Source organism: Sorex araneus, chromosome 2 (genome assembly GCF_027595985.1).
Source record: "Sorex araneus isolate mSorAra2 chromosome 2, mSorAra2.pri, whole genome shotgun sequence".
Classification (NCBI taxonomy): Eukaryota; Metazoa; Chordata; class Mammalia; order Eulipotyphla; family Soricidae; genus Sorex; species Sorex araneus.
In genome coordinates, this window is record NC_073303.1 from 359,383,280 (window position 1) to 359,411,247 (window position 27,968).

General features: G+C 45.7%; 2 protein-coding genes across 2 annotated transcripts; one reads left to right on the plus strand and one right to left on the minus strand.

Annotated features, from left to right (window-relative positions):
- Positions 1-4,610: 4,610 nt before the first annotated feature.
- MEX3C (mex-3 RNA binding family member C) lies at positions 4,611-26,421 on the minus strand. Its single transcript, XM_055126077.1, has 3 exons — positions 26,045-26,421; positions 25,438-25,960; positions 4,611-7,659 (listed from the first exon to the last, which is right to left on the minus strand). The coding sequence occupies exons 1-3, from the start codon at positions 26,285-26,287 to the stop codon at positions 6,434-6,436; spliced, it is 1,992 nt and encodes a 663-aa protein (XP_054982052.1). The 5' UTR covers positions 26,288-26,421; the 3' UTR covers positions 4,611-6,433.
- Positions 26,306-27,567, plus strand: LOC129402011 (uncharacterized). Its single transcript, XM_055126076.1, has 2 exons — positions 26,306-26,509; positions 26,612-27,567. Exons 1-2 carry the CDS (start codon positions 26,306-26,308, stop codon positions 26,888-26,890), a joined length of 483 nt encoding a protein of 160 aa, XP_054982051.1. The 3' UTR covers positions 26,891-27,567.
- Positions 27,568-27,968: the final 401 nt, after the last annotated feature.

A 27,968-nucleotide genomic window follows, 5' to 3' on the forward strand; every position in this document is an offset into this window, starting at 1 on the left:
CCATGGCATAGTAAGTTATGCTAACACAGACAGCCTCTGGTAAACACTATTAGGCAAAGAACAAAGAATCTTGGGCTCTTATTTACTGCCTCAAATTTTTTATTATTTTTTTTTGCTTTTTGGGTCACACCCAGTGATGCTCACTGGCTCTGTACTCAGGAATTACCCCTGGCCGGCTCAGGGGACCATATGGGATGCTGGGAATCGAACCTGGGTCAGCCGCGTGCAAGACAAATGCCCTACCCACTGTGCTATCACTCCAGCCCCTCAAATTATCACTATAAAGCCAGTTTTCAGGGTTTTGTGGTTGTGTCCTGCTACCTGAATTTAGGACTTACATAGTTAGAAAAGGCACTTGTGTACCCTCACAAAGATGCACAATTTTACACACCAAGGCAGCAGACTATAAAACATCTTCCTTTACTAGGCCTCTAACATCACCTCCGAGGCCCAGCAAGGGTTAGTTTCTCATCAGTTGTTTTCCTTTCTTGCCTTCTATTACCCATCTCTGCCATGTAAAATATCTCATTACTTATCCACTCTATACTTTCCTTGCAATCGTATACAAATGCTACCTTTCAGATGAGGGGCTGAAGCGACAGTACAGTGGATAGGGCATATGGTCACCCGGCACCACCAGGAATAGCCCCTGAGCCTGAGCCTCATGGGTGTGGCCCCAAAACAAGAGAGTGAGGAGGGACCAGAGAGACCGTGCAGGGGCTAAGATGCTTGCCTTACCTGCGGCTGCTCCAGCTGGATGCCCAGCGCCCAGTCCACCGAGAGCCACTGGAGGCGGCCCTCAAACACTGCCACCCCACCCCCTTGAGTATGGGGGCAACAGAGAAAGAGCCCAAAGGAAGGAATAGTTAACATACTTTGACAGTTTTCAATTATTTTACGTGGTCTGCTAAAGGAACTGTAAAAACTGTGCAGATACCTATACCTAAGTAGGAAGGTAGGAAGGCGAGAGAGACAGAGAGAGAGAGAGAGAGAGAGAGAGAGAGAGAGAGAGAGAGAGAGAGAGAGATGAGATGAGACAGAGAGACAGAGAGAGGAGAGAGAGAGCGAGAGCCTTTTCTCTTTTTACCATATCCAGCACTGCTCAGGGCTGGGGCAGAGTTGGGGGGTGCAGGCAGCTGTGGGGGTGGCAGGGAATTGGACCAGGGTTGGTCACATAGAAGGCAAGTGCTTTCCCTGTTGTACTATCTCTCCAGCCCATGAAAAGAGCTATGTGGGTCCTTATTACTTGGAGTTTCCTTCTTAGGAAATTTCTAAATGTTCTTCCGTAGTTCCCCAGTACTTCTCTGCTCACAGTGAATCAATAATAGAAAATGGCTGATAGTCCTCTATTAAATACGCAACTGTTATTAAAGTATATTGATATGGAAAAGGTGTTTACACTGTAACATCCCTAACTTAGGAAGTTTTGGAATGAGAAATTTAAGGGAGTACAGAGTAGATAGTGGATTAAGAACCAGTGTTTTAAAGCAAACAGATCCACTATTAGGTGTAATCCCATGTATAAAGCTGGCCTATAGCTATTTTCTAAGCTATTCTAGTCTTTACTTAGCTAAAACACAAAAAACTAAACCTACGTTACTGGACTGTAGAGTTAAATGGGTAAGGCACTTGCCTTGGCAAGTGAGAAAGGCAACAGAGAAAGACCCCAAAGTAAGAAATATTTAGCAATGCTAACAGTTTTCAACTATTTTACGTAGTCTGGGGCCAGAGCGATAGCACAGCAAGTAGGGCGTTTTGCCTTGCATGCAACCGACCCAGGTTCGATCCCTCCACCTCTCTGAGAGCCTGGCAAGCAACCGAGAGTATCTCGCCCACACGGCAGAGCCTGGTAAGCTACCCGTGATGTATTCGATATGCCAAAAACAGTAACCACAAGTCTCACAGGGGAGATGTTACTGGTGCCCGCTCGAGCAAATCAATGAGCAACAGGATAACAGTGCTACAGTGATACGTAGTCTGCTGAAGGAATGGTAAAACTGTGCAGACACCTAAGCAGGAAGACATGGCAGCTTAAAAAGAACAGCTACGGGGTCAGAGGCAGAGAGCCTCTTGCCCGCACGCCTGGCTGTCTTCCCCGGGGCCCCTCGGAGGGGATGGGCTCCAGCTTCCCTCCCCACCCCGAGCAGAGCAACCGGCAGCCGAAGACCCCTGGAACCTAACTACAGCCATGCTCGAGGCCCCTCTCCACACATTCGGACAGGCCTCACGCATGAAGGTACCGGCAGAGGAACCCAGGTGTGTGTAATCCCATCAATGGCCAACACCCAGAGAGACTTAAAAAGCAAGCTCCCAGAAGCGCTATCTTGTAGCCTACTTCTCCCTCTGGGAGAAACTGGCAATCTTCTGAGTTTCCTGCCCACATGGGACAGCCTTGCAAGCTTCCCATGGTGTATTCATATGCTAAATCCAGCAACAAGCTGGATCTCATTCCCCTGACCCTGAAAGAGCCCCCAGTGTGACATCATTGGGAGGGCCCAGTCAAGATAGACTTCTAAGATCTCAGGGAAAGGACGAAATGAGAGGTTACTGAGCCCGCCCGAGAAATCGGTGATTAACGAGATTTCGTGATTCATGATGGGGTCAGACACTTGCTTTGCTCTTGGCCAACCTGGGTTCAATTTCTAGTACCACATATGGCCCTCCAGAGCACCACCAGGGAGTCATCCCTTAACGACGAGCCAGGAATAGGACCCACGTACCATGGTGTGTCCCCCAACCCCCAATACTGTGCAGGGCATTCATATTTTTGGAGGGCTCAGCTCCTAGTGGCTTTCGTGTAACGGGATACTGTGGGAGGTAAGGCACAGAACCTGGGTCTTTGACAACGGGAAGCGTGTCTCCCAGCCTTTGAGCCATCTACCCTGAACCCCGCAAGGGAGTTCTTTAGGTGAAATTCTTTAAAATTGGGCATTGAATGATTAAGGTGCTATTACTAGAGACCAGAGAGAACAGCAAGGCAACTTGCCTTGCACACAGCCAACCTGGGTTTGATCCCCAGCACCCCCTTATGGTCACTCAAGTACCCCCAGAAGCCCGAGTCTAGCCTGCTGCAGTCCCCCAAGAGACCAACCCAAAAGGCTTTAATTTATCATCTACATTCCAAGATGTACTGCCACGGCCGTCTCAAGTTTGCCTACTTTTGGACTGCAGATAAACCAAACCAAATCAAATGAGTTTGGAGGTCAGGGCTCCTGCGTGTCCATTCCAAGGCTTCCACTAGCAAGAAAGGTAAATGGGCTTGAAAGGGAAGACAGACAATGGATTATAACTTGGAGATGAGCCTATTGCCTTTGCTAATAGTTTCAGTGGGCTGTGAACACGCAACAAAACCCTCCAGCATTGTTATTTTCAAAGTCCTTCAAAAAGATCTTGAATTAGGAAAAAGTGAAATTCATACTCATGTCATCTGGTCTGTGCTAGAACTGTACGTAATACTGTACATAACACGCCTGAATAATTTAACTCATACTTCTGGAGGCTAATAGAAAATTAGTAAAAATAATTCTAAGGTCTTGCTCATCATGTACTCGTCAATTTCTTAGCAAAGTCTAGGAATTTGCCCAAAATCTGCAATAAAGATTTGACTTTTTAACACCTGCTAAGTATTAATGAGAAAAATTGTTTTTTTTAAGTTTTTGTTTTGTGTTTAAACAAATGTTAGTAATTTTATCAGCAAACTACTTTCATTAAGGGAATACTATTTTTATCAACCACAAAACCTTGGTTTTTCACTGTATTACTGTCATCCTGTTACTGATTTCCTCAAGCGGGTGCCAATAACATCTCATTTTCCCCTGTTGCCTTCAGGGTCAAGGGAATGAGGCCCACTATTGTTACTGTCTTTGGCATATCAAATATGCCACGGGTAGCTCGCCAGGCTCTGCCGTTCGAGATTCTACAGATGGTATTTAGCAACTGAAAATGAAAACCTTGTACCTCTGGGCTCGGGAGAACCCAAAGAGCAGAAGTCCTGAATCTGATCCATGGCACCTCCCAGACCCCCAAACACAGAGCTAGGTACAGCTTCAGAGTACCCCGTGGGTGGAGCCCAAAAACAAAAGTAAACTTGCACTTCCTACTAGAAAAAAAAAAGCAATGATAATATTATAGATTTGTTATAGATGAAAAAAATTTCATGACAAAGGACATAAAGTGAGTAATGCCTGCACGGGATTCAAGATTTCAGCTAGCATTAGTGTATTAAGTAAGGTCTTTTGGGGGGAGAGGGTGGGGAGGGGACACACCCAGTGGTACTCAGCGTAAGCAGGGCCCAGAGGACATATGTGGTCCTGGGTTGGCCACAGGCAATGCAGGCGCTATATTCCCTCTCCAGACCATGTACCATTGAGTCAACAGTGATTGTGGTCAGTTACAGAAACGTGCAACTACCCCTAGAACTAGCTCTTTAATTTTACTGTGACATACCACCTCTAAAGAAAACACCAAATTCAGACAGAAGCATGAGTGACACATCCAACACCAAGATGTATACATAGGAATGGAATCACGGCAAGAACACAGGTAGCTAGCAGCGAAGAGGAGTCACTGTCTAAAGTAATAATTATATGAAAAACACCAAGGAGAATACATTCAAGTTAATGGAAACAAGTCTTTATTAAGTAACTTTTAATATCAGAAAAATAAAACTCTTATAATTCTCTTTACAGCAAATATATAATATCAGTGCTTTGGCCATCTTAAGTTAAAGGCCCTTTATCATAAAATATATGGTTTTAAACTTTACTCAAATTGAATTTATAATCCCTATGACTTCCCTACATATACATAACAAAAGAGTGTAGTAAAATTAGCAAATACTAAACTATATTGATAATTTATCATTCTTAGTTTGTGGTTTTTTTTAGAAACAGTACACGCACCTAATATATGTCGATTCCTTGGCTTATTAGTTGCAGTGTACAATGCAACAAAATACAAAATACATGCTGGGTGAACATTCGTTCATATCTACAAGACGGCAGCTAAAGATTAGGTTTCAATACTGACATTTAACTATCCTACAAGCAAGTAGCATTACATCATAATATGCCATCAAGGCAACTTTTTTTTTATACTGAAAAAATCAAAATAAAAACCGTTATTTGTAAACTTTTATACGAAATGTAACTCTTCAAGTGGAAATAAAAAATAAAATTTGTCTATTTACTATTCAATACACATAGGATTTCAATTTTTGTTATACTGAGAAAAAAAGCTCTTGTGTTGGGAAAATAACGTTTCAAAAAATAATTAGTAGAAAAACCCACCAGTATAATGTTTTGTCCGTTCAATACCAGCACAGATTTGGGAACTTACTGAGGATGAAAATATAGACATCCACAGGTGAAATGTAAAAGTGTATCTTAAAGAAATCTATCCTTGTGATTGGAAAATGGTTTTGAAATGAAGTAAACTGATTGGAGGACGTTGTCACAGCTGCTTTTGTGAATTATGCTTAGGGCATTATCATCCCCTCTCTCCCACCCCTCCCCCAATTACCAAAAAATAAAAATATATTTATAATGTGCAAGACAAATATGGATTGAACATAAAATGTTTCACATTTTGATCTATAGTCTAAAAATTAATCAATAGCTTGATCAGACTAATGAATGGAATGTTCGCATCCTTAATTATGAGCCAATACAGGTGTATCCCAAAGCCCTTCCTGAAATGGGAAAACCCAGGTGGCCGTTTCCACATTCACAGAGGGAGGCAATGGGGAAGAATTCACAACAGACACAATTGCATTCCTGATCCACTGATCACACCAGCCTTGAGTACTCTGGGCGAGATGAAGGTCAATGTAGCAGTTTTTGTCCCAAATTTTAACCAATGATCGAGTAAACTGCCATCAGCCCTATTATTACCAGTAAGTAATCACAATGCATTAAAAAGTTACTTGCAATCCTGCAGAATTAGGCATAAGTTGTTGTAAAATAAAAAACAAACCTGTTTTGTCAAAACTGGCAGTGTAAAGAAGGCAGCACTGGAAGTGTCTGAATCATCTGTAATGCCAAGTACCCTCCATAAACTCTTAAGGTGGTTAGGCTTAGGGACCCGTCATTTTCAAATCTTAAGACGTATACCCTCCTTTCCTCATAGGTTCACACAACCTATGGTTATCTTCATTCAGCCAAGTTGAACTGCAGCTTTAGCAATTCTTATACATGCTGTGTCTCTGGGTCTACAGGATAGTATTAATAATTCAAACCAAACTAATAGACAAGAGACCACTTAGGTTTAGTGTTACCATAGCAGCCTTTTATAAGTTTACTAACAACTTTAGCCTAATCCCAATAAAGCCTGATAACAGTCATAAGAATTCATTAGGAAGTTTACTGGGGGTACCATTATACCCATGCCTTTACGAGTCCATATAGAGATATAGTATTTATGTATATATATATAGTTAAGAGTGAATTTGGATTGCCTGAGTAACAGCTGTCTGGCAAACTGGACATGATGGCGTTCTCTTTTCACAGATCTTGTTGGCACATTCCATGCAGAAGAGGTTGTGGCCACATGGAACTAGGGCAGCAATAACTTCATTCTCAAAGCAAATCACACAATCGTGCTTTCGTCTGGATTCTGGAGGTGAGCTAGAGGTGGAACCACCATTGGAAGAGGAGTAACTATTGGTACCATTAGAAAAAGCAGGGATGTATATTGGAAGGCCGACGTGGTTGCCTGTACTAGGTGGGTCGCTCCTAACCCTCCGAGCAAGTGGGTGGTCAATGCTCTCAGGAAATGTAGGAGACAGACGAGGAGTAGATGGCTGACTTCCTCTACGCTGAGTCTTCATGTTACCAGAGGGATCACTCCCAAAGCCCGAGAGTGGGTTAACCGGTTCAAATGGAGTCCAGATAGTTTGAGCAGACGTTGGTAAAGAGTCAAAGGCAGGAGAATCAACCGCAAGATCTTCGGAGCCTACAGAAGGTAGGGTGTCTCCAAACCAGAAGTTTCCTGTGCTAAATGGGCTTGTTGGACTAAAGTCAGCCAGCCTACTGCTTCCAAAGTAGGAATCTGTGGAACCACTTCCCAGAGAACTGGAGCTATCGTTTCGATAATTAGAGATCATTCTCGCACGGCTCGGAGGGACGGGATTCGAGGAGAGCCACGCGGAGCCGAGGGTGCCACCTTCGAAGCTGACGTCTGTACCATTATAATGGAAATCATTCTCTTCGTTGAGCTCAATATAGTTCCCGGTGCGCATGGCAATGTGCATTTCTATTTCTTCTCGTGCACGGTCGACATTTTCGGGCATCCCCGTCACTTCAAAAACAGGCTCTTTATCTCTGCTCGGAGTTACTATGTATGTGTGGGTCTGCTGCTGAATTCTTTTAATAGTTGCACCTTTGGGCCCAACTACTAATCCTACCACACGATAGGGGACCCTAACTTGAACGGTGGTTTGACCGGGCAGATTCGGACTGCAGGATAACCCGCCCAGGGCTGGGCCATTTTTGTTTCGAGATGCACGAATCATGGAGAAGTGCTCTGCAGCTGAGAGGATTTCCCGTTTGGCCATGGCGACATCTTCCTTCCGCCCCGTGACAACAAAAATGGGCTCTTCACCGCGAACAGGTGTTTTGATATACGTGTTTGTCTTGGCTCTCAGCGCTTTTATTTTACAACCTGTTGGGGGAAAAATAAATTGAGTAAGAATCAACATCCAGTTCAACAATTCAAAGACAAATCACAGGAAGATCTTCACGCTAAGCGGCTGCTTATGGGGAGGGCAGTTTGTTCTTCACCGGAATGTCCCGCCAGCTGAGGGCACACATTCCTCATTTCACCAGCCCTCCCGCCCGAGGCAGCGCGGCTGTCACTCTCATTTAGGAAGAGGTGAGACTTCTGCTGGGGGCGTGGAGAAGTCAAAGGTCAGGCTTTATAGTTTTCTTCCTCTTGTTATTAGTCATCGCAAATGGAGCAAGTACTCCACAGAGCAAGGTTATACCCTGAGTATAAACCAGAATTACACCTTAGTGGCTTTCAGAACACGGATAATTTACTACCATGCGGGGTATTGGTGACAAAGAAAAGGCATTACTGTATATAAGAGAACCTTAATATCTACAGTCTCACTAATCTATACAGTAACACTTATAATACTTTATTGCTAAGGAAAGTAAAATATGGGGGGGCGGGGAGGGCATCATTTGTCAGCTGCAAAGCCAGGATCCAACATACTCTTGACTTCAGAACTTGCGCTGTTTTGTTCCAGTGGTCACCCCCGGAGGACTCAGGAGACCATGTGGGACGCAGGCAACCAAACTGGGTCAGTCCTACACAAGCGAGGCGGGTGGCATTCTTTTAGCCTAAGAATCTCTAACATCAGACAACGGTACCACAGTTCTGCAAGTGACTTCTCCTTAATCATGTAAGCATCATTTAACATTTCTTCTTCCTCTGTGAAAGCTCAACTGATCACTAAAAGGTACTAAAAGGTGCTGATAAGACAAATATAAAATCCCGGGGTACAAAAAAAACCCAAGCAAACCACCACCCCATATTAATTAACACTAACAGAACAGTATGCACTGTGTGCTTTTGCTAAAACTGTAGTTTTTGCTAAAACATACATATTGGAGAATGTAGCAATATGGGGGGTATCAGATGTGGTTTCATTTTAGGCTACCCTCACTGTGGGACTATTATCAAAAGGGTCTGGCCCCAAATTCAAAGTTAAATATGTCTAAGACAAATGTGTATGTTCCTAATTCTCCACTTTAATAACTCTTTTGGAGAATCATCCATTACCAGTGCCAACTGTAGGATATTAGAGAGCTCCAACTGTAATTTAAAATGTCAAATATTCAACTAAGGCATACAATTCTAAGGTTAAACTTTTCAAAGATCTTAACATGATGCTTGCCTAAATACATCTGTTCTCTTGAATATATCAACCTTTCCAGTTCCTCAAAATAAAGGAGCTAGGTTTGGTCCAAGATAATTTGAGCAGGTCTTTTTTCCTAAGCTCTCCCTTCTGTTTCTGCCTCCAGTAAATTAAGTACACAAACCTAGCTTTGATACATACACATCATTTCTAATTTGTGGACTGCAAAAACCTCACCAGTCTCCTTGAGGCTAGTTTTAGCCCACTCCAACCCTTTCCCTGCATCCCTGCAGTCGAATGCTTTCGAAATAAAGAACAGGTGGGCAGGATCACTTCTTCGCATGTGGTACTTTAAAGTTCATGCTAAAAAGCAAACAAGGTCCCGCTTATCGTGTGCCTGATTACTTCTGATTTTCTCTTTATCACTCTCACTTCTGAAAATCTGCAGTGTTTATACCACATTAAATAATCCCTAACCACGTACCCTTGCCTCCAACCTAGAATGCTTTTTTTGGACCTCACCTCCTTCTCATTACTAGCTGTGTTTGCCTGGCTCCTACCCAGGTCTGTAACTCAGACCCTTCTCGGTGAAGTTTCCTCTTCCTCAGGACAGTTTCCGCATCTTTCCTAACCAGCCCTTAAGCCCTGGTGGGTGACCAAGAGCCCTGTCTTCCCCATGCATACTGCTCTATTTGTTTCAAATGGTCTCTTTTTGTTTCCTACCTAGCTTTCCAAGACTTCCCTATCCTGGCCCCCCACTGCTAATCCAATTTTGTTGAAGGAATCTAACCTCAATTACCGCATATTTGACACTTTACTCAACCTACTGTTAACTTTTGGACTTAACCACAAACGATGATCCTGCTCCCTTTGCCAACACTGTAAAAACTGAAAAGGAATGGCTGCACCCTCACTGCTGATCTTAGGTACCTATCATGAAGAAAATACCTTAGGTGCCAGGTTTACTCTAACTTGAGAGTTTATTCACTTAAATGGGTGTGTTAAAGCAAGTCTGCGAGGAAAGGGTGTCCTTGAAAAGAAGAAACTGAGTGAAGTTTCTCAAGGAGGCAGGTAGCTTAACGGTTACAGAGGAATTGCAATTAGCTGAATTTATGATACTGTAAAAAACATTAAAAGTTTATAATAAAAAGATTGCTGCTATAAAGTTTATATTTGCAATTAACGAACTACAAGATTAAACTGACTTAACTTTTGAATGCTCTACTATAGAAAATTAATTGGAAGATCAGACAATACATCATTTGAAATTCTATGTTAAAAAAGTGCCTGCTTCATTTAATTATAGTCTAGATCGTGTGTTTACAGACGTGTTACGCTTTATGGTGTTGATGCAGTTTCTCACCACCACTAGCCCGAGACCATCCCCACCAATGGCCCCTGGTACTTCCAGTCACCTCATCATTTCCCCTTTGTTTGGGAGCATCTCAGTTCTGTTCCAGAGCCAAGGAAACTTCCCTATCTTATTTATACGGGACAGGACAGTATTAGCAACTTCCATAGCTGCAGATTTATTTTTATTTGGAAGCATGTTCCTAAAGCTTTACCATCTTTCACTTGCCTCTCCGGCAGGAGCACACTTCCCCTTCCTGTGTCACTGTGCTGGGCCCGTGGCTCCCCTTGAGACCTGTCGCCGGGAGCCGGGCCCTAGGCCAGGTTCCTCTGCTTCTCCAGAACCAGAGCGCCTCGCCCTCCAGCCGCCCGCCCAGGACGGGCCAGAAGCCGTCTGCACTGGCCAGGGAAGTGGAGGAAGAAAAGAAATGGGGAGGATGGGGTTCTTAGTGTTTCTCAACCCCGAGTGGCAAATATTTTTGAAAAAGAGAAAGAAACGGAAGCCTTCCAAAGTGTTCCAGTGAAATATGTACACGAGGACCATAATGTAAAATGTTCTACGCTGTGGTGACAAAGGGAATCAATCATAGGAAAGTTCAAATTTTAATTAAATTAAATCCACTTTCCAGTCTCGCAAACATGGAAACTGATATACTTATTAACAAGAAAACCAGATGCAGAATTATGATATAAATCAAGGCTTCTTAAAACTTCTTCCACTCAAGCTTTTAGCATAGGTAAACTTTGAGACCCCAGGTATATAAAATAATACAAAGCAAACATTAACTTGTAAGTCAAATGTATTCTGCAAATTTTTTTGATTTCCACATGCAATTATGTGATCCTATCTGGAGGGGAGACCACGGTTTAAGCAGCCAGGGTCTAAGTCAACTGTTAAAATAGGGAGATAATCCTGATTACTTGGGTGGACCTCACTTAATCCTAAATCCGAAAAGCAGTTTTCTCCAGCTGCTCTCAGAACTAGGAGAGAAATACTCTCTGGCTAGCCTGCAAGGCAGTGAACAGTCCATGTCTACAGAGAGCCCATGCAAGGAACATTCACAGCTTCGAGAAACTGAGAGTTAGAAGGGAAATGGAAGTTTTGATCCTGCACCTGGTAAACACAACCAGGGAACTTGTCCGAGAACCCAGATCCCAGGTGAAACACTCCGTGTTGGCCAACAGCCTGATTTCAGCACGCTGAGGACGGAGACAGGGAATCACATCCGGACAGATGCTGGGGGGTCTTCCGCTCTCCAGAAAGATAATACGCTTGTCTTGTTTTAAACCACTAAGCTAGTGATAAATTGTTATACAGTCTTAGAGCCCTTAGGAATGTCACATCACCGGGGAGTAGGCAGTAAAATGCTGGCTGTTTCTCTACTATCTTCCTTAGTCAGTACCCTACGCACTGGAGGACTCAGTTAAAATTCAGCAGCTGCCCGCAGCAGAGAGCACTATATTAAGATGGAGTTGCCATTAGTTCAATTAAAGTCGAGAATCATTTTGCTTTTTACTTTTGCTTTAGTTCTATATCGTTGCCATAACAAGTGACCACACACAGGGGCTTCAATGGCACTTCCTCCCAGACTGTGACTTTCTTGCTCCCGCCGCCTTACTGGCAGACTTCAGTTATGGGACCGGAACCTCGCTCTCTTGCCAGACTGTCAGTTGAGGGCCAGCCCCAGGTCCCACCTTTCCTACAGTTTCAGACCCAGAAATGGAAAGCTAACTCCTTCTCCAGGTTCCAACAAATCTTTTGTTTTTATTGGCCCAGCTGGGGAAGGCTTTCTACCTTTAAGGGCTATCCCTGGGTTCACCGGACACTCTCAGACCACTCTGCCATCAAAGGTCCACAGTCTCCAGCTGCAAAGTCTCTTTTGCCAAGTCAGAAACACTCTGAGCCCAACCATTTCTGGGGAATTACGGCTGCCGGCATCTTCAGGGGAGAAGGGCGCACAGTCTGCATGCCACACTACCTTTTCACTTCTTCCAATTATTCACCTTTTGAGGCTGCAGAGACAGCAGAGTAAGGCACTTGCCTTGTATGAGGCCAGTGCAGCTTCGATTCTAGAAACCCCTATAATCCCCCACACTCGAGACCTACCACCAGGAGTGATTCCTGAGGGCAGAGCCGAGAACCACGCCCCCCTCCCCACCAAAAAAGAAAAAAGAAAAAAAAACCCACAAAAATAGAAAGCAAAGTATCTGGCTTGTGAAAATCTAAAACTCCTATGACAGGAATATTTAAGAGAGTGATGAGGAGAAATGTAATATGAAGTCAGGTACTCAGAGAGCGAACGGGCTTCACAGAGGAAGCTCTGGGAACGCTGCCTCCGCCCGTCCTAAGGCTTTACCTAGCTGATCCCAGCAGAACCACTCCTGGGGCCCAACAGTACTTTCTAATTTTAAGAAAAAGGCTCGGGGCTTTTTCTTAAAATCTTTATGTGTCAAAGATTTTTGTTTTCTGGTTTGGGGTCCACACCCAGCAGTGCTCAAGAGACCCTCCGTGGTACCTAGTAGCAAATCAGGGGCGTCTGCATGCAACCCAAGTGCCTTAATGCTTGTACTCTCTCTCTCTCTGGCCTCACAGGTAGACTCATTATCACAGACACCACACATGAATTTCCGGTACTCAGTGGATAGGGCCCTTGCCTTGCATGTGGCTGACCCTGTTTTAATCCCAAACACACCATATGCTCCCCACCCTTGAGTACAGAGCCGGCAGAGTAATCCCTGAGCGCTAGGCGTGGCCTGCATAGGAATAAACAACAAAGAATTTTCCAATGTCCAAGTTCAAGGAAACAACACAAAGAATAACTAGATCAGCTGCAAGCCTCGGTTTGACCTATCACTAGCTGTGGTTTCAATGTTACCTAGGTCATTCAATCTCGAGGTCCTTTCCAAAGTTTCATATTTTTGACCCCTCATTTGCCTGGGAAATACCCACTTGCCTCTTTTTAAGTTTAAAACGTTTAGGATGATCAGATACTGCCATATACATGTCTAGTCATCATTTCTTCAAGAGACTTGGGTTGAGTGTTGGTTAAGAACACGAGACTTTGGCAGATCATCATGAAACCAGCTTCTGAAACTTAAATAAGGTCAGTAAGCTGTGAACTCTTCCCTTTTCCCTTTGGGCCATGCCCAGCAGTGCTCTGGGCTTACTGTATGTGGTGCGGGGGCATGAAATCGGGTCGACCTCGACCTGGTGCAAGGCAAGTGCCCCTGCCTGCATTACTATTGTCCAGCCCGGAAGTATTTTTCATAGATGAGAAACTACAATTAAAGATACTCATTTGGTTGCTGCAAGGAGTCAATACAATGTATTTAAAAACTTATTACAGTGCCTAGTATTTAATTAGGTGCTCAGTAAGAGAGAACACTTGCTTTGGGGCCACACCCGGTGTTGCGCAGGCGTAGTTCCTAAGAAGGGTGCCCAGGCCTGTAGCATGCAGCTCGGCCCTTTGAACTTTCCCGGGGTATAAAGGAGAACTTGAACTTCCTACTGGCTCCCCAACCCCTTTCTAAGTATTTTATCAGTAAACTGAGTCCAGGAGGGGGAAAGCTGGGATTGGCTTTGAAATAATATTTGTAAGAATCTTCAGTTTTCAAAACTCTCTAGAGAGAATCCCCATTTGACCGTAATAGAGTGATTTAGGGAAAAAGTAGGAAAGCGCTTAACTGAATCGCTCACGATCTCCCAGCTGGAAAGTCAGCTCTCAGACCCAGGATGTTTTAAGACAGAGAGAGGGAGGTCATCTGGACGGTTTTATGTAAAATAATGTCCTTTTCTTCCTGGGAAAGTCTAGACAGATATTCTATTAAAAGCTTCACTTTAAAAGAACTGTTTCAGTATTAGTTTTCAAAGGTCATTAGTAACTAAATCGCAGTAACAGAATTGCACACAATTCTCTTGCACACAATTTAACTTGCACACAATATAACCCAACACAAAGTATTTAGAGTAGGAATGCAGTATACTGCTACACACACAATACAGAAATAGTAACTTTTGCTTTTTTGTTTGTTGGCCATACCAATGCTTAGGGGTTATTCTTCGCTCTGAACTCAGGAATTACTCCTGGAGGTGCTTGGGAACCATATGGAATGCTGAGGACTGAACCTGGGTGAGTAACTTCTAAGGTTACTCACTCTACTACTGCTCCAACACCCCCGAAACAGTTAACTTTCCTAAGGTTTTAAATGTCTTTTGCAGTTCTTCTAATCAAAAAAATCTCAATTTTTTGGGTAAAGAATACTGTTTTACTTTAGGCACCATTACCAGAAGTATTTCAAATAGCTTCATTAATGTGATTTTTAAAATTGCTTATTATAAAGTATTCATACACATTATCTACCATCCTAACTCAAATAGCACCAAGTGTACTTTTTTAAAACAAAAGCTCTAAATAACTTGAAGTTGACTGACTCATTAGACAAAGATTAGAAAAAAACCCTAATTATCAGAATACTGAAACTAAAATGGCGTCAAGTATTTTTTTATCTTAGTATCTAAGTACCTAATTATAATTCAGGTAACTTTACTGACATTAAGAATTCAAAGATGGGGGGCTGGAGCGATAGCACAGTGGGTAGGGCGTTTGCCTTGCATGCGGCCGACTCAGGTTCGATTCCCAGCAACCCATATGATCTCCTGAGCACTGCCAGGACTAATTCCTGAGTCAGAGCCAGGAGTAGCCCCTGTGCACTGCTGGGTGTGACCCAAAAAAGGAAAAAAAAAAACCCCACAGAATTCAAAGGTAACAATTTATTTCTACCCTACTTCTGTATCAAAGTAAAGCACTGAAAGGATTTTGTACATGTACATATTCAGCAGATCCTGGTCTGTTTTATTTTAGGCAGTGTGTTTGTACAATGCAAATAAGAGGGTTTCATGCATACAATATTCTATCACCACCCCCCCCACCAGTGTCACACCCACAGCCCACAACCTGATGCTATTTTTTTTATATTGATGTTTTTTGTTAGTGTTTGAAACTCTTACACCCCTATTATTATTATTATTATTATTATTATTATTACTGGTTTGGGGGCCACACGTGGCAGTGTTCAGGGCTGACTCCGGGCGGGCTGACTCCAACCATACGAGTTGTGGGGGCTGGAAACTACGCGCGAGGCAAATGCCCTCCTGGCTGTGTTATTCTCTTTGGCTCCTTGATCACTGGTTTTCTTAAGGTAAAACATACTTAGATTGTGGAAAAATATATAAAGGTATTATAAATTTTAGACAAAACTGGGGGCAGCATGTTGAAGACAATCAGCTGGCAACTGAAATCTTGCTCTGTTTTGCTTGCATGAGTTTAGATCTTTCCAGGCACGTTTAGGATGTCAGAGAGCTACAAGAGGATCATCTAGGTCAATCTCATTACAGAACCGAAACCCAGAATTGGAACCCCAAACACAGCATTCCTTCCACCTGTCTTGGTCTTGGGAGTGCAGGATGACTACCTTGCACAGACCAGGTATTTTTAAAACTGAGGCAAAGTTGTACTGAAAATACATCCTTTGCTCCCTTTCTTCTTAGACAAGAAATTGAAATATTTAATGAAGACTCATATTAGGCCTTTCACTAATTACTGAAACACCAAGGATGTAAATTAGGGCTGAAAAAGCTACACAATTTACCTAACTAGGGATGTTTAAATTAGGTTCAATTTTCAGAGAATGTTAATAGAAACCTTAGGTTTTCCTCAGCTTGTGATAATGGAATCAGATTAATTTGTAAGTAATTTTCTTCTTAACCTGGCATAGCTCTTTACCAGGAAATACATTTTAAAGGTCTGATTTCTTAAAATTGAGGGTGTAGGGCCATAGCAATAATGCAGTGGGAAGGGTGTTTGCTTTGCACACAGCCAATCCAGGTTGGATCCCCTGTGCCACACAAACAGGGTCCCGAGTCCGCCAGGAGTGAGCCCTGAGCACTGCCAGGTGTGGCCCTCCTCAGCCCCCCATTCCACCCCCCGCATCGTTAAGTGTAAATAAATATATATTTTAGATCACTTAATAACATACCTTAGAAAAAACATGCTAAAAAATCACAATTCTTGGCATCAACTATCATTTGCTTAGAGAAGAGTTCTAGCAACAAAAATAACTTATCTTTAATTATATAATTATAAGAGGTCATTCCTCATCCTTCTTTGGGTTTGCTTTGTTTTTTGTTTTGGGGCCACACCTGGCTGTGCTCGGGACTTATTCCTGGCCCTGTGCTCAGGGATCACTCGTGGTGAGGCTCAGCCGTATGCAAGGCAAGCACCTGACCCACGGTACTGTAGCTCCAGCCCTTCCCTTATCCATATAGTTTAAGTTATACAGAGAATTTGTATTAATAGCTTCTCAAACTTTTTTCTTACTACAAAATGGGAGCAGGGCGGGGCAGGAGAGAAACAAGTCTTTCTTTATCCACACATCTATGGCACTCTTTTCTAACTTCAAGTTCAATGTCTTTTCCTGAAGTATATACTAAAAGATACTTGGCAAAAGGTAGAACCTAAGCCAAAGGTAAGGGAAAATGGCAGGGAAAAGAGAGAGTAAAAAATTTGCCAAATCGAAATTAAATAGCTTTTGGGGGAGACATGTTAGCTGCCTGGACGAATACCATCTCCCCTCCCTCCTGTCTGATACTAGACTATGCTTATCTTCAATTACACCTGCATCCCTTCCTCCTCCTTTTTGGGCCACACAAAGCAGTACACCAGCTGTACTCCAAGCTCTGAACTCCTGGAGGTGCTCTGGGCACAGTACATGGTGACAGGGACCAAACCTACATTGGTAGAATGCAAGGCAAGTGCCTTAGCCCTTTAATATCTCTAACACCTACATCTGCACTTTTCTTTTTTAAAAATTTTTTATTAGTGAATCACCGTGAGGTATACAGTTAGAGACATAAATTTTCATGCTTGTATTTCAGTCATATAATGGTCCAGTACCCATCCCTCCACCAGGGCCCATTTTCTACCACCAATGGTCCCAGCATCCCTCCCCCCACCCCACCCCACCCCGCCTCTGTGGCAGGGAATTCCCTTTTGCTCTCTCTTATTTTGGGTGTTGCGGTTTTCAACAGAGGTATTAAGTGGCCATCCTGCTCAGTCTACATTCTACTTTCAGCCCGCATCTCCCATCCCGAGCAGGCCCTACTAGCACCCTTTCCTTGGTACACCTGCACTTTTCATTAAAGGATTCATTATCTTAATGTTTAGTCTCACTATTTGTGATGCAATTTTAAGACTTTTCACAAATTTCCTTTAATTTAAGTATTTTTTTGTAATTTCACTAGCCGTGTAGTAGTAAGATAAAATTATTTGGGGCATGCTATGGGGGCATGCTATGGGGGCAGACTTGAGGGGTGGTTGGGAAAGTGGGACAGTGATGGAGGGAAGGTCATGCTGGTGACGGGACTGATGCTGGGATAGTGAATGCCTGTGACAATGCACCCTGAACAACTTTGTAAACCACAGTGTTTGAAGTGGGGAAAAATTTTTTTACAAGCAGTTAAACCAGGCTTTCCCATATACAGTGTCGTTTTTGCTGACTAGATAAAGGTAACAAGGCCCATATGAATTGTTCTTAAATCCCAAACACTGATGTGAAAGGTTCTCACATATGCAGTGTAACTTGACTTCTTAAAACCAGGCAGAGAATAAAGATTTAAATTATTAAAACAGCATTAGGCTGTGCATACAATCAATTTAGCAGAGCTGGGACTGTGTAATCCTAACATTAGAAAATTATTTTAAAGACTGAAGTATTAGGTCTAATCTTTATTTTGTGATAGAACCAAGTGATACTAACTTGGGGGGTGGGGGGTGGAGGAGGCTGGGCCACACCTGGCAATGCTCAAGGGTTATTCCTGGCTCTGTATTCAGAATTCTGGCAGTGCTCAGAGGACCATATGGGATGCTGGGGACTGAACCTGGGTTGGTGGCATGCAAGGCAAGTGCCCTAGTCGCTCTACGATCTCTCCAGCACCCTATTACTAAGTTGTACTAGTCTGGGGACCAAGTTATTGGGAATCATTAAGTTTAATCATTAAGTTTAATAAAATGATCTTTAAATTACCTGACAATAAAAAGGGCTTAAAAAGACTATGTATTATCTAGTTTTAGCTTCCTATAGAACCTTTTAAAAATATTTCAAATACTTCTATTTTTTTTTTGTTCAGAGCCTAAATGATTTAACTAAAATATTTATAATAATATGTAATCAAAAATATCACTAAGTTGGGGCTGGAGTGATAGCACAGCGGGTAGGGCGTTTGCCTTGCACGCGGCCGACCCAGGTTCGAATCCCAGCATCCCATATGGTCCCCTGAGCACCGCCAGGGTGATTCCTGAGTGCATGAGCCAGGAGTGACCCCTGTGCATCGCCGGGTGTGACCCAAAAAGCAAAAAAAAAAAAAAAAAAAAAATCACTAAGTTAATCATCACAGCTTCCTAATAATCACCAGTATTCCTCTCTCTCCTGTGGACAACAATATTGCTGTAATCAATTTTCTTGCCCTCAAGTTAGGTGTGGCCAGATGATTTGCTGATTAGTGAAATAACGAACAATATAAAAATTATGACTTCCGGCGTAGTATTTAAAATCCAGAGTATACAATACCTCTTCTCTCATCCCTCTAGCACAGGAAAGAGCAATCAATAGTTGAGATGGGGCTTAGCCTGTGACCCTGAATGACTGAAAAACAAGGGTCCCTGTGAATAATAATGCTTTGTGGTTAATATCAAGACGTCAGGGTCCTGTTATCATAGTACGGTTTAGTCAGCGTGGAGAGCAGTGCCCGGCAGCATCTGGAAATCAGACACGAGTCGGCCCTATCACAGAAGAACCTGCCTCTAAAGTCAAGAAAAACTATGAAATTAAAGAGCAGTTCAAATAATTCCAGAGTTAATAATAGCAGGACGCTTAACACAATTTCAATGTCCGTTTTTTTCATGTTGTCCAGAGTCTCTGAAAATACTGTACAGATAAGATTATGCTAACTACATAGGAATTTGAAGCCTAGGGAATTTAGGTGACTTGCCAAATACACAAGTGAAAATTAATGGCAGAGTACTCAGAACTCAGGAATTTCAATTTCTGATTACTGATTCTTCCAGTATATCATAGCTGAACTGAAGGTGTTAAAAATAATTTGAGCTAGTTTACGATGTGGTTTTTTTTTTGTATTTCTATTAAAAGATAAATTCTAAAGTTTTCAGCTTAAGGCAAAAACAGTTCAACTTGTACAAGTATTAAGTGTTAAAAATAAAATCCGCAATATTTTAAGCATCTCCTATCTAAAATGCTACCGTTTCTTGAAATTTTAAAGTGTAAGAACTCTCTAGAGTTACAGTCCATAGACACTATCAGAAATTTTTAAAAACAGAAATCTCTTAAGAGTAACAGTTCTCAAATACTAAACTTGCTGGATCATTTTTAGGTTGTCAGTAACCTAGGGGTACAAAATTCACCCTTGAATTACCAGTTAATTTTCCATTTCCTCCAAAGTGAATCATCATAGTTCATTAGCTGAATAAAGCAGGAAGAAAAGGCAGATTTCTCCACCCACTGGCAAAACAACTATAATAACTGACCTCTTCCCAGTAGTCCCCAAACTAATACAAATCAGTATCAAATTTACACCTTAAAGTCTAGAAATGTTACAATGTTTAATTTTTAAAGCCAGGTCTATACAGACAAACTTACCAGGGGGACCCCAAGAGACAGTACACCAGGTAAGGTGCCTGCCTCGCAGGTGCCAACCCCCCATACGGTCCCCCAAGCACGCCAAGAGCCAGAGCAAGCCCTGGGCACCAGGTGCCACACCCCAAACCCTTTTGGAACTATTAATTATTATCAATTTTTAGACACACCAAACCTGCAAGTCTAAGAATTCAGGGTGGTAGCGTCGTCACCCTTTCTAATACAGACTAATCTGTATTGACTAGTCACTAGTCACAGACTCCGGAGCTCTATCCCCAACGCTGCAGGGTTCGGAAACCCATCCAATCCCCCAACCTCACCCCTGCACTACCCCAGCATTGACTCGGGAGTAGCTCCGGGCACCCTAGGCTGTGCCCCGCCCCCCCCAAAACTATAAACAAAGAACCTTATCTCTGATGCTCAACAGCAGGTCTAAAGTCAAGTTCCGTTATTTGAACAAACTGCCCTTTTCCACACCTGCAGAGTGGAGCAGCTCCTGGCAGGGTGAGCAGCGGCCCTGAGCACCTCTCCTCTGCCACAGAAGAAAAATCCCACTGTGCTTTATTTAGCATTGTTCTAAACTGTTTCTCCTCATGAAATGTGCATTTCTTCTTAAGTAGGAATTCATCTACAGCAAAGCCTAATTTTCTCATCTGGGCAAACATGCGTGAACTTTTAATTTCAGCTGTGTTAGATCTCGTAGAGTGGTTCCATCCCAAAAAACTTAGGAAAAGCTGCCACTTAGAACAACAGTTTAACTTTCATATTTTTTAAACGTGACAATTTAACACAATCCATAAGGGTCTCTAGAGATGGGAGGAAAAGTAACCCAAAGATTTTCAAAAGGGTTATAAAAGCCAAAATAGGATGCAAGAAAATACAGTGGACTATAAAGGGAGACCCTTTAATTTCCATTTTACCTTATTCTTAAAAAAAAAATTACTTTGTTATGATTTTATTTTTGACCACACCTAATGATGCTCAGGGGTTACTTCTGGCACTGAATTAGGAATTACTCCTGGTGGGGCCCAGGGGACCATGTGGGATGCTGGAGATCAAACTTGGGTCGGCCATGTGCAAGGCAAGTGCCCTACCACTGTACTATCTCTCTCCAGTGCCTCCCCAATTTTATGTTTTTTAAGTGTATGTCAGCATACATTTAGCGTTGTTTAAGCTTACTTTTTAAAGTAAGCTTAATTATTTTTTGCCATTCCCCCCCCCTTTTTTGGCCACAACCCAAGGTGCTCAGGGCTTACTCCTGGCAAATACCTTTCCTGCTATACTATGTCTCCAGCCCCAGCTTAACATTTTTGGATAGCACAGTTTTGAAAAGCTATAGATGGTTTTTGTATACTAAAAGGCTAGGAACAGAACACACATCATTAAAGTTACGAAGTAGCTGCAGGGGTCTGAGAGCTATAGCAGGTAAGTCACTTGCCTTCTTTGCTGGACCTGGGTTTAATTCCTGAAGCCACAATGGGCCCTGGAGTAGCACCATAGAGCCTGAGCAGAGCTGAGTGTGTTCCCACAAAAAAAAGAGTTGAAAATCCACAATAACCCTACGTAGTAATAGAAAACATTTAGCAAATTAAACAGTAAGCAAATAGATGAGCAATGGGGTGACAGTGATACAGTGGTACAATGATATATAATGGTTGAATAGGTAGTGTTCAAAAATTTTTCTCTTGGTTTTCAGGCTACACCTGGAGGTGCTCAGGGCTTACTCATAGCGGGGCTCTGGGCACCATATGGGATGCTGAGCTCAGCTTCGCCACACACAGGAAAGAGCCTTACCTAAAGTGCCATCTCTCCAGCCCTCCGATTCACTTTCAGTCTGCATTATCAATTACCTTACAGATTGGGGAAAGTTCCTAGACCTCACTAAATTAAAACTCCAACGGACTTATCCTGAGTATCTTGCAGGTATTATATTTTTTTAAAATGTCAGGGTTCGGGACTTGGGAGATTACACAACATCTAAGGAGCCTGCCCTGCACCCAGTGGGCCCAGGTGCAATTCTCAGAGCGAAACCAGGACTGATTCTGAGTGCAGAGGCAGCAGCAAGCCTCAAGCATGGCCAGGTATGGGTGGAAATCAACCAAACAAAAAGGTTAGGTCTTGGGTCTAGAGAGACAGCTAAAGGGCTAGGACACTGCTTGCATACAGGAGACCTGGGTTGATTCCTGGCACTGCATATGACCCTGGAGTTCAGCACCACAGGCGGAGCCTCCAAATTAAATTTAGATCTTCTCTGGGAAGACCTATAGAGTTGAGTTAGCTAAGTGGGGGGTGGGGTCTGGGGGATGAGGGGAGCCTAGAGACAATGGTCAAGGGACGCTGAAACTTGATGGTGGGTGTGGTGAGCAGCCCTGTATTCCTGAAACAGAAACACTATTATAAATCACTGCCTGAACTAAAAAAATATATATATGTGTGTATGTGTATATATATATACACATATATATTTTTGTGTGTATATATATACATACACATATATGTGCATATATATACACATGTGTATATATACATATACACACATATATACACACATATATGGATAATTTAACACTTGTAAACAATCATATGCAACTGGGGAATATAAATTTGCAGTCAACACTGCCATGCCAACTTTCATCATTATTGAAAGCAGTGGATGATGTTGGGAAAGACATTAGAATCGGAGGCCTTCTACGTGAACTGCTAGTCTACAAAACTCAGAATTTCAGAGCTGAAGTCATAAATGCCTCCATCTGTGACATAATTATTTCTGAAACTAATTAAGAGATGCCAGACAGAAAACCATGATTTCAGGTAATGAACAAGATGTGTAATTCTTAAGGATGAAATTTAACTGATCCAAAGCAAACATGCAAATTAAATGATTGGCCCTGCTGCACTCAGGGGAAGATAGATGGAACAGGTACTCTCCCAGGGGGAACTTATCACACTGGAAAAGGATGCAAATATTAGAATCCACCTAGCTCTCCAGAGGCGTGGGGAATTACAGTTGCTGAGTGTCACAGGGCCACTGGTCCATTAGATGAACAGTTCAAACAGGAAAAGGCCAAGACTTTCAGCTCCTAAGATTGAACATGACGGTGTACTGTCAACTCTAGACAAATATTAAGTGCAAAAGGAACAGTCAGCAATTTGTCTTCATCTTCTAAGGCAAATGGATCCACACTTAAAAGCACAGCCCTTAAAAAGAAAAACTGGAACTTTATCTTATTTCCTATAATTTAAAAGATGGCATAAAAAACTTGGGATCCAGTTTCCTTCCAGATAATGGATTTGGAGCAAGACAAAAAGTTTGTGCAATTAAGGTTCTTTTCATTTGCTGGCTTCTGGGCCACACCCAGTGATACTCAGAGCTTACTCTTTCCTGGCAGTGCTAGGGGGACCACACGGGATGCTGGGGACTGAACCAGCCTGGCCGTGTGAAAGGTGGCTCACTCCCACCCTGACTGCTAAACTCTCTCTCTCTGACCTCTTAAGGTCCACTTTAAACACCGTAACAAAGAATCAAAGTTTACCCTTCCCGATATCCTGTCCCTGAAATAGAACTAGCACGCCAAAGCTCTGTTCCTTTGTTACCCTGTCACACCACGGGCAGACCAGAGCAGCTGCTGAGACCGGGCTGCCCAGCATGGCGGGAACCGTTTTCATATCCTGGCCAGAACACAAACCTTCCTCCAAGTCATATGCAGCCTCTCCCTTTCTTCACAGGGCGTAAGTGCCCTCACAGGACTCGACAGCCACACCTAGAGATCTTCCTCCACACTTCCCTCACACTGATCCTCACTCTTTCTCCCCTTCATCTCCATTCGTTAAGGTCCTAGCAAGTTCTCCACAGGCCTTTCAAGGCTTGGCTAATGCTCTCATACATCTAAAACTTACTGACACACCACAGTGCCATTGCTGTTCCACTGTCTATTAGACTCTTCAATTCTTAAGGGCAGCAAATTTGTGTGAATTAACTTCCTATTCCCCATGCCATAATAAATTCGCAGGCAAAACAGAAGCCGGATACCCAGCGATTCCTTGATATTCCTAAGTGGTTAACATATTACGGCTACATAAACTGAAACGTTATGATCTGATCTATTTAAGATAAAACACAGGTCTCTCCTGGGTTATTATTGCAAAAACAAACAAAGGCACATGAACCTTATTTACAAACCACAGAAATAAATTTGTACTTGTCTGGCTTCAGCTTTGAACAGAATCTTTCATACTACCCAGAAAGCAGTCTGAAATAAGCTATCTTCTCTATTGTGACTCCACACGATGATCTTATTAAAATCCCAGTTAAAAGAAAAATCAAAAAGACCAGCCCCTGCAGTGTGAAATTAACTAGCTCTATTCAGATTCTGACGAGGTTTTATTAAATTTTAGAGGTAAGAAATGAGCCGGCTGACATCTGAAACCACCCTTTCCACAAGACCTCCTATTTATGTGTACTTTAGACCACTTGGGAAAGATGAGATCATTTAAGCAGCAGCGCCATCATTTCTCTTTATTTGACCCCAACAATGCTCTCAACCTAACGGAAGATCCAGGCATCCACCCGCCCCAAGCCCCAAGCCCACCGCAGGGGGGCCGCTCCAGGTAGCATTTCCCCCTTTCATAGAGGGACAAAAGCTCCTTGAAGAACACTGGGCCTTGCCTAAAAAATGTCGGATACAGGAGTACTTTGGGCATCCCCTTCCCCCACCTTCCCAGATCTACTCCTGGAATCTGAGACCTAGGTCCTTTGTCTGAGCGCTGTGGGAGGAGTCTGCGGTACTGGTGTGCTAGCAAGTGAATGCACGGAAAACTGTACCCAGGCATAAAGTTCCTTAACTCCATTCCCCGGCACCGGGCTCACCACCCAGGCGTTCCGGGAGAGCCAACGTTTGCCTCTCGGAGAGTTAAATAAAATGTGTCCAAGGGGCACAGTTAAGAGCAGCCGCCAAGTTAGGTGAAGTTTGGGAACAGCGCAGGGTGGTGGGGCTCATCCCCGTCCCTGGCCAGGGACCTCCTGCTCCGAGGCCCCGTTTTCGGTCCGTGTCTCGCTGGGAACAGGCTGCTTGCAAAGGGAAGAAGCTTCAGCTTTGCAGGCTCGAAGCTTTCCCATGCACTACAGCGACTCCACAACCGGGGCGACCTTTCACCACAACACTGAGGTTTTTGGAGCGAAGCCAGCCCGGTGTTCCACGAATACAACCCGAGACAAGTGAACAGGGCCGGGAGGGGATGGCTCGAGAAACTCAACACCTTTCTGCATGCACAAAGGCCAGCGCATCGTGCGGGCTTGGGGGTTGAGGATTTTTTTTTTTTTGCAAGGTGACCCGTCTGCTCATCCCGGCAACTCCCAGTTCCTCCAGGACCCCTTTCACACGGTGCGCTTGGAGGACACGCCGGGGTCCTGCTTTCCGCCCGGGGCATGAGTCTCTGGTCTCCCTACCCACGCCCGGGCTTGGTGGCGGGATGGGGGGGGGGGTGCATGCCCTGCTGGACCCACCCTCCCCGCAACTCACCCTGGCGACCGACAATCTCGGCGACGTGCTCGGAGCTGGGCACCGGGACGCACTCGGTGGTGTTGACGCTCTTCCTCCGGAGCAGAGCCGCCTGCTCCCCGTTCAGGGCCGCCGCCGCCCCGCAGCCGCCGGGGCCGTAGGCGTGGGACAGCATCGCCGCCATCATGCCCTGGGCATCGTCCCCTCCGTAGAGCACCCCCGCCGCCGCGGCCGCCGCGGCCGCCTCCCGGGCATCGAAGCCGGCGGCGGGCAGCAGCACCGAACCCAGGGAGCCGCCGGGCAGCGGCTGGGTCTGGGAGGCGGCGGCCGCGGGGGGCGACAGCAGCAGCAGCGACGACCGGTCCTCCTCGTCGGCCTCTTCCAGCTCCTCCTCCTCCAGCAGGTCTCCGTCCAGCTCCGCTTCCTCCCCCTCCTCCTCCTCGTCCTCCTCCAGCTCCAGCTCGACCGCCTCCGGGGCCCCGTGCCGGCCGGGCGGAGCCCGCTCCTCCGGAGACAGCCCCGCCGCCCGCCGGGCCTGGCCCTGCTGCTGCTGCTGCTGCTGCTGCTTCTGCTGCTGCTGCTGCTTCTGCTGCTGCTGCTGCGCCGCCGCCGCCGCCGCCGCTGCCGCCGCTGCCGCCGCCGCCGCCGCCGCCGCGGCCCGAAGCGTCGGCGCGCCGGGCTCGGCCGGGCCGGACTCGTCGAGGCCTAGCGCGGCCAGGCGCTCCCGCAGCAGGCGCCCGTCCCCCTCGCGCTCCGGGCCGCCCGCGGGCGGCGGCAGCGGCAGCGGCGGCGGCGGCGGCGGCGGGGGCGGCTGCGGCAGGGGGGCCGGGGCCGCCGCCAGGGCCAGGGCCGCGGAGCTGCCGCTCGGCATCGCGGCAGCGCGCTGTCAATGGCGGCGGCGGCGGCGGCGGCGGCCGGGTCAGGCGCGGCGGGCGGCGGGCCCCATGGCGCCCAGGGCCCGGGCCCCGCTCACGGCGCAAACACCTTTCCTCGGGGGAGGCGGCGGGGCCGGCGAGCGGGCCCGCGGAGCGCCAGGGCCGCCCGGGGAGCGGAGAGGGCGGGGTGGAGGCGCAGGGAGAGGCGGCGGAGGCAGGTAACTAGGTGGGTGGGTGGGTGGGGACGGCGGCGGGGCGGGCTGCTGGAGGTGGCAGCGGCTCCCGGCTCAGGGTTTCTTTTGTTTCATGGCCTTAACCAGCCCCCGGCGCGCGCGGCGGCCGCGGCGACGCCCCACGCCGCGCTCCGGAGGAAGCCGGCGCGCCCTGATTGGCCGCTTCTAATCTCCAGGAGCCCGCCCTCTCGGTCCCGCAGCCTTCCAACTCGGCTCCCTGGCCCCACCCCCCGGCCCTGGGCTCGGGCCCCGCCCCGCTCGGCCCCACAGCGCTCTGATTGGGCGGCCGCGACGAGCCAGCCCCCCCTGAAGCCTTCTCCTTCCGTCCTCTCCCCTCCCCCCCTCCCCGCCCGCCCCTTTCCCTAGTGGCTCACGAGGAGGGGGACTCTGATTGTTCGCTTTCCACGTCACTCTTTGTGACGTGCCCAGGTGGGGGCGGGACCCAAGTGCTCTGGCCGTGGCTGCCCCCGCGAGCCGAGGGGCGGGGAGGGTGTTTCTGCGCAGGCGCACGCGGCTCGAGCGCGCACCTGCGGGCGCGCCGGTGCGCGCTTCCGTTTTTGCCCACCTGGGTCGGCTTCTACCGGCCGGGGGACTGGATGGGAGGCCTCGGGGTGGGAAGTCGATAGGGCCCCCGAAGGCGGTGGTCGCCGGGTTAGGGCTGAGCGCTCCCTCTCGCAGGGCAGGGGCCGAGGAAAGTCATCGAGGGAGGGGCCGGCGATGCCCTATCCCGCCGCGGGGGTGGTTTCCTGAACCGCGTGGCTGCCGGGCCTTCCCCGCACCGCCCCGGAACGCTCCTCCCCGCGGGCACGGCCCGCCCCCGCCTCTTGGCCCGGCTCCAGGGCCGGGCGGCTCGGTTTCGTCAGGAGAGGCTGAACTTGGGTTCTTTAGGGGCTTTTCAGGGAAATTAAATCATGTATTTCCTTCTCCAAAGCGCCCTCCTCCCAGTGCTGTCCAGGTTATCTATGCAATGGCAACCTTTTCTCTCTCCCCCACCTTTTGGTGGGAGTGCTCATTTTAAAGAATTTGTTAAAAATAAAGACTTTTACACGTTTCTGTGTATTATGCTGCCGCTCCCCACATCCTCCACCCTTGAAATACCAGGCCTTTCAATAACTGGCATGGTCCAGTGGGACTAGGATGAGAGCAATGTCATGTACTGTTAGTGGCCACGCTAAGGCGAGGAGCAATTTTAAGAAATAGATTCAAAATAACCTGCAATTGAGAGGAAATTCCGTGTGCAACTGATATGAAATTCGTGCCTATACTTTGAATTTTTTTTTCACGCAGACTTTGAAAATGGAGTATACGTTTCTCTTACGTCACGGTGTCTGTCCCTGTCGGACTAGCCAGGTGTTAGCTCCTGTGCAAGCAGCTCTAGAGCTCTATCTCTAATGATTATTTGGAGCCATTCCTGTATTGAAGTTATTAAATCTTGTGGCCTCCA